Source organism: Aplysia californica, unplaced genomic scaffold (genome assembly GCF_000002075.1).
Source record: "Aplysia californica isolate F4 #8 unplaced genomic scaffold, AplCal3.0 scaffold00033, whole genome shotgun sequence".
Taxonomy (NCBI): Eukaryota; Metazoa; Mollusca; class Gastropoda; order Aplysiida; family Aplysiidae; genus Aplysia; species Aplysia californica.
The window spans coordinates 138781-145354 of NW_004797303.1; the positions used below are offsets into that span (position 1 = coordinate 138781).

General features: G+C 41.5%; 1 protein-coding gene across 1 annotated transcript in view; it reads left to right on the forward strand.

The window, feature by feature from the left end:
- The window catches only part of LOC101846406, a gene marked incomplete in the record, with an annotated part of 11455 nt that extends 5589 nt beyond the window's left edge, over positions 1-5866 (forward strand). The window contains 3 exon segments of the mRNA XM_013091325.2: positions 1285-1584; positions 3643-3840; positions 5717-5866. Of these exon segments, the coding sequence (XP_012946779.1) occupies positions 1285-1584; positions 3643-3840; positions 5717-5778 (560 nt within the window).
- Positions 5867-6574: the final 708 nt, after the last annotated feature.

The window sequence follows — 6574 nt, forward strand, 5'->3', positions numbered from 1 at the left end:
CACTGAGAGGGTATTACCAGGTAGTGGGGAGCCAAAGATATACCTTGCCCTCGGCCGCTCTTTCGCTATCGAGACGAGCAAACGAGATAGTTCATTCATTCATTCATTCATTCTTTCCTTCTTTCTTTCATTCTTTCATTCCTTCGTTCAATTAATCCTTCTCTCCTTCCTTCTCTCCTTCCTTCCTTCCTCCCTTCCTTCTTTCCTTCCTTCCTCCCTTCCTTCGTTCAATTAATCAATGATTCGCCCTATCAATCAATCATGTATTCATCTCCCCTTCCTTTATTCATTTACTTTCCTTCTTTTACCGAACCCAGTAAGCCTGAGAGGGTATTACCAGGTAGTGGGTAGCCCAAAGATATACCTTGCCCTCGGCCGCTCTTTCGCTATCGAGACGAGCAAACGAGATAGTTCATTCATTCATTCATTCATTCTTTCCTTCTTTCTTTCATTCTTTCATTCCTTCGTTCAATTAATCCTTCTCTCCTTCCTTCTCTCCTTCCTTCCTTCCTCCCTTCCTTCTTTCCTTCCTTCCTCCCTTCCTTCGTTCAATTAATCAATGATTCGCCATATCAATCAATCATGTATTCATCTCCCCTTCCTTTATTCATTTACTTTCCTTCTTTTACCGAACCCAGTAAGCCTGAGAGGGTATTACCAGGTAGTGGGGAGCCAAAGATATACCTCGCCCTCGGCCGCTCTTTCGCTATCGAGACGAACAAACGAGATGGTTCATTCATTCATTCATTCATTCATTCATTCATTCATTCATTCATTCATCCATCACTCATTCATTCATTCATTCATTCATTCATTCATTCATTCATTCATTCATCCATCACTCATTCATTCATTCATTCATTCATTCATTCATTCATTCATTCATTCATTCCTTCCTTCCTTCCTTCCTTCCTCCCTTCCTGTAATGACTAAATTATTCACCCAATCAATCATTCATGTATTCATCTCCCGTTCCTTTATTCATTCATCATTCCAGAAACACTGAGAGTGTATTACCAGGTAGTGGGTAGCCCAAAGATATACCTTGCTCTCGGCCTCCCTTTCGCCATCGAGACGAACAAACGAGATGGTTCATTCATTCATTCATTCATTCATTCATTCATTCCTTCCTTCCTTCCTTCCTTCCTTCCTTCCTTCCTTCCTTCCTTCCTTCCTTCCTTCCTTCCTTCCTTCCTTCCTTCCCTCAACGATTCATTCTATCCTTCCTTCAATTATTGATTTATTTATTCAGTCTCCCCTTCTTTTATTCATTCATCATTCCAGAAAACCTGAGAGGGTATTACCAGGTAGTGGGTAGCCCAAAGGTATACCTTGCTGTCGGCCGCCCTTTCGCCATCGAGACGAACAAACGAGATGTGTCCATCAAATGGTGTGTGGAAAATCTGCTGACCACTTACACCCTGGCTATGAATGTCAACGGACAGATGACGTCAGCGAAAAACGACTGCGTCACCGCCCCCTCGACTCTCAACACCAACCGTCCGACACCTTATGACGTCACACTGTCGCTCAATGAGTTCGCCGGATGTCAGAGGACGGAGAGCTTTAGGGGGACATTGCAATGTGGGTCTATTAGTTTATTCGTTTGTTTGTTTGAAATGGTGACGTTGGTGGTGGTGGTGGTGGTGGTGGTGGTGGTGGTATTGACGGTAGTTTTGGTGATGTCTTCGTTGTTATTGTTGTTGTTGTTGTTGTTGTTGTTGGTGGTGGTGGTGTCTTTGTTGTTTATCTCTGTTGTTGTTGTTGTTGTTGTTGGTGTGTTTGTTGTTTATCTCTGTTGTTGTTGTTGTTGTTGTTGGTGTGTTTGTTGTTTATCTCTGTTGTTGTTGTTGGTGGTGGTGGTGTGTTTGTTGTTTATCTCTGTTGTTGTTGTTGGTGGTGGTGCCTTTGTTGTTTATCTCTGATGCGCTTTACGGGGACCTTGCAATGTGGGTCTACTAGTTTGTTTGTTTGTTTGTTTGTTGCTGTTGTTAGTGGTGGTGCCTGTTGTTGTTGTTGTTGTTGTTGTTGTTGTTGTTGTTGTTGTTGTTATTGTTGTTGTTGGTACAGGTGTTGATGCTTTTGGTGGTGGCTTTGATGATGTCTTCGTTGTTGTTGGTGGTAGTGTTGGTGGTGTCTTTGTTGTTGTTGTTGTTGTTGTTGTTGTTATTGTTGTGTGTGTGTGTGTGTGTGTGTAGTAGTAGTAGTAGTAGTAGTAGTAGTAGTAGTAGTAGTAGTAGTAGTAGTAGCCTATCCGTTCGAAATGTTTTGAGCCCTGAAGTCCGTGCTCTTCGCCAGGGCCACCGCCTCCCTAGTGTTGCGGGTGAGGCCGTCCAACCTCCCTAAATCCTCCCCAAAGAGATGCCACCTCCGGACCTCCGTGGCGGGGCATCTCTGAAGCCAGTGCTCCAAATCTTGGGGTTCCTCACTGCACAAGGGACAGAATGGGTCCGATGTTTTGTATATTCTACGTTTGTAGTCCCGCTGCCCAGAGAAGTGACCGGTCCTGATTTTTGCCATTAATGGCTGGTCACTGCAGGACTTAATAAGAACCTCTAGTTTTAAGGAAATTGTTGTTGTTGTTGTTGGTGGTGATGGTGTTGGTGTTGTTGTTGTTGTTGGTGGTGGTGGTGGTGGTGTCTTTGTTGTTGTTGCTGCTGCTGTTAGAGGAGAAAACGTGTCATCAATATCATAATTTTAATAACCTTAGTCGCACAGACGGAAGAATTAGAGGGAAACCAAGGTATACAAAATGTATATGTGAGGCAGCGTGGTGGAATCAGGCTCTCGTCAGTTTTCGGGCATATTGAGTTATTGGTATCATCTTAGAGCGTGTTCATTTGTCTTGCTTTCAATGAAAAAATTACCCATTCTTCTTAAATAGAAGTGGAGATATTTTGGATTGAAGGAGGTGGGGGTCACCTGGTTTCAGAGGTAAAATTAGCGTGAAAATGGCCGCCAAAGCTTGGTAAATTCCAAAGCTATAAAGTCCATGGAAACTGTAAATGTTTTGTGCCCTTAATCCACGTTTTTGGGTGAAATCCTCAAAGGAATGTGTTTGTAAATGGACATAAAAGGTGTTGAGCCAAAAAACAAAAATTTGATAAAAATTGCTAAGCAGGGAGAAAACAGCTGTTTTCTTTGATTTCATTATTTTGAAGAGAGCCTGATTCCACCACGCTGACTCACATATATTACGTAATACAGATAGATGTAGGCTTTCCCATGGAAAACCGGAAAAGGTCCGTAAAAGCAACAGTCTTTGTCCTATTACAATAACAATGTAACAGTAACACATCATATCTCAACATGTGCTTTATTTCTCAATGTAATCACCATACCATCCCGCAGGACGCATTTTTCCCATCTCTGGATCAGGGAGAAGATACCCTCCCCGAAGAATTTTTCGTCAAGGGATTTCAACCAATCTTATCTTAATCCTTATCGTATCTTACCGTATCTTATCTTATCGTTTCTAATCTTATTTAATCTGTCTTTTCTTATCATATCATATCACATCTTATCTTATCTTGTCTTGTCTAATCGTTCCGTATCTTACCTTATTTTATCTTGACATTATCTCATCTTATCTTATCTTATCTTATCTTATATTATCTTATCTTATCTTATCTTATCTTGCAGACAACCCCGAGGCCCGCTCACCGACCATCCCGTTCCCAGGTTCCGGTGACGTAGAGACCAAAAAACAGGACGACGACGACGACTTTGGGCTGGACCTGGAGATTTTCTACGGCGGGATCCTGGGGGCTATAGCTGGCATCACTCTCATTGTCTTCTTCTTTTTGCTGTGCTGGTACCACAAGAGGAATAAGGATACCAGTACGTCTGTTTGTTTGTTTGTTTGTTTACCTGTTTGTTCTCTCTCTCTATTTCCCCATCTCTCTATCCTTCTGTCTAGCTGTCTATCTATCTATCTATCTATCTCTCTCTCTCCATCTATCTATCTATCTATCTATCTATCTATCTATCTATCTATCTGTCTGTCTGTCTGTCTGTCTGTCTGTCTGTCTGTCTGTCTGTCTATCTATCTGTCTATCTATCTATCTATCTATCTATCTATCTATCTATCTATCTATCTATCTATCTTCGGGATGGTGGAATAAGCGGGGCGGGTGGAGGGATAGGGCAGTGGAGGGAGTGGGTGGAGGGAGATGGAGGAAGTTGGCGAGGGAGATGGAGAGGGAGACGGATAATGGGGGAGGGAGCGGAGAGTGAGATGGGAGGGGGTGATGGTGGAAGAAGTGTAGAGGGAGTGGATTGATAGTTGGGATTGAGGTAGTGGAGGAAGGGTGAGAGAGAGAGAAAGAGAAAGAGAGAGAGAGAGAGAAAGAGAGATAGAGAGGGGGTGGGGGGGTTGTAGGAAAAAGAGGAAACCGTGGGCAGCTGGCACTGGGTATCAAATTGACTCTCCAGGTTCTTAACATGTTTTTATGCATAGTAGAATTGTAAAAGAGCTCATTTATCAATGTCATGCTCATACTGTGCCGGAACAACATAGGGGGAACTGCTGCTTTTTCTTTCCCTCATCCTTACTATCGTCATTTTCCTCTACTTCTTTTGTATGTTTGTCACTGTCTTATGAACTGCTGTTTCCAGTGTGCCTTGGTAGTCGAAGCAGACTTTGTGCTGTTGAGGCTATACAGTTGAGCAGAGAAAGCCTGATTCCCTGTTTGGACTTCTCTGTTGACATCCACCTCTTGGTGCTCATTATTTATGATCTAATGCAGTTGCAAGCGCCGTAAAACCTTACTAATACATGCACTAAAACTAAAACAATAGTGAGGTCAAATATTCGAGTGCAACTTATCTTCAAATATCTTTTTAACGGGTGAATCAATGTCACCCATACTTTGCAAAGCAGTTTGTATCAATTTGTCTTAACTTAATCCTATTTTTCCCCAACAATTGAGGCTAGATTAAAAAAACATTTTTTTCATAAATTTAAAATACTACAAATTAATCTCCTTCACGCGGAAAATGAAATTGTTCACAGCACTTCCCGCTTCTCACACACATTTTGCGTACGCATATTATGGCCTACGTCACAGCTCATCATTTTTTAGTTGCAAAATTTGTTACAAGAAATTAATCTAATAGCGAACACTTTTGTTGCACTTAGTAGAGTTCTCAAAACATGCATTCGATAAACATAATTTCGCGATTAGAAACAAATGACGGACTTGCTTTTAAAAACGATTTTGTCCCAGCTGTAAACCTTTCATAAATCTGTAGAAACCACCCACTGGGATTTTTTAATCGTATTTATTAAGGACTTTTCTAGAATAGAGCTAACAGGTGTTTACAATTAATATAGACCTGTTAAGACAAATTGATACACGTCACAGTGCAAAAGCTGGAGAGTTTATGTTCTGTAGTTGAGGAAATAGGTGCGCCACAAATTGGTCGCTTTTAAGCACAGGGGGTCAATCCCGAAAAAATGCTGTTTTGAGAAAATCGACGGTAAAGTTTCTGCCCCTTGTTCAGTTTCTTAAAAAAACAAACAAGGAGAGTTTTCTCTGTAACCAAACAAATATAAACACCAATGAAACCAAAATTCTCCAATAGGTAGGGCAATGCCCACTTTTAGTGTATTTCAAGATTTCTGGAAACCCCCAAAATCTGGGTTAGCCTGCTTGTTCTTGAAAGTGACACATTTCTTACCACACTATAAACAATTATTCTTTCCTCTCCACAGTCATGGCTATGGCGAGAGAGCACGAGCTGAGCTCCACAACAGGCGAGTTCACGGCCCTCTAGATGGATGTGGCAGAAGATATTCGGAGATGTCTTCGGCGAGCACCAAGGAACTATTCAGGGACGTACTCCCACACACAGATGCACTGCTTTGGGGGGTTAAACTGCGTATTGTTTGCTGCAGATCACACATATTATAGCTACTAAAATTGTCGAAAATCAATAATTTTCAAGAAAATTTCAAACTTAACTGCAAAATATCAAATTATGGGTCCCCCTGTAACCTCCCTGATTTTATTACTTGGTCTGGAGGCACAAAGCATTTTGATTGGTCTATTTCCGTCGGAGATGTCTCCGAATAGATACTTCGGACGTATGCAGAGCTACGCGCATGCGCGACGTTGTGATGGAGACCATGAGTGCTTCCGAAATGATTTTTTAAATATAGTGTATACATAAAATGTTATATATTATGTTTCTTCGGTCCCGCGAGGCTCAATAATTTGTAAGTTCTGCAAGATTATTTTTCTCTTCCGATCTCTTTCTTTTTTTCCTTTAAAAAAAAAAATGTTTTTTCCTTTTTTCCTTTTTATTCTTAAAAAAATCACTGTTCCATATATATCATATCATCCCAAAACTACCCGTACACATCGAAACACACACATAATATACATACGCTCTCTCTCTCGCTCTCTCTCTCTCTCTCTCTCTCTCTCTCTCTCTCTGTCACTCTCTCTCTCTCACACACGCATGCATACATACACACGCATACACACCCACATACACACACACACACACACACACACACACACACACACACACACTCATATATACTTAAACACACTACTCCTATTTCTGC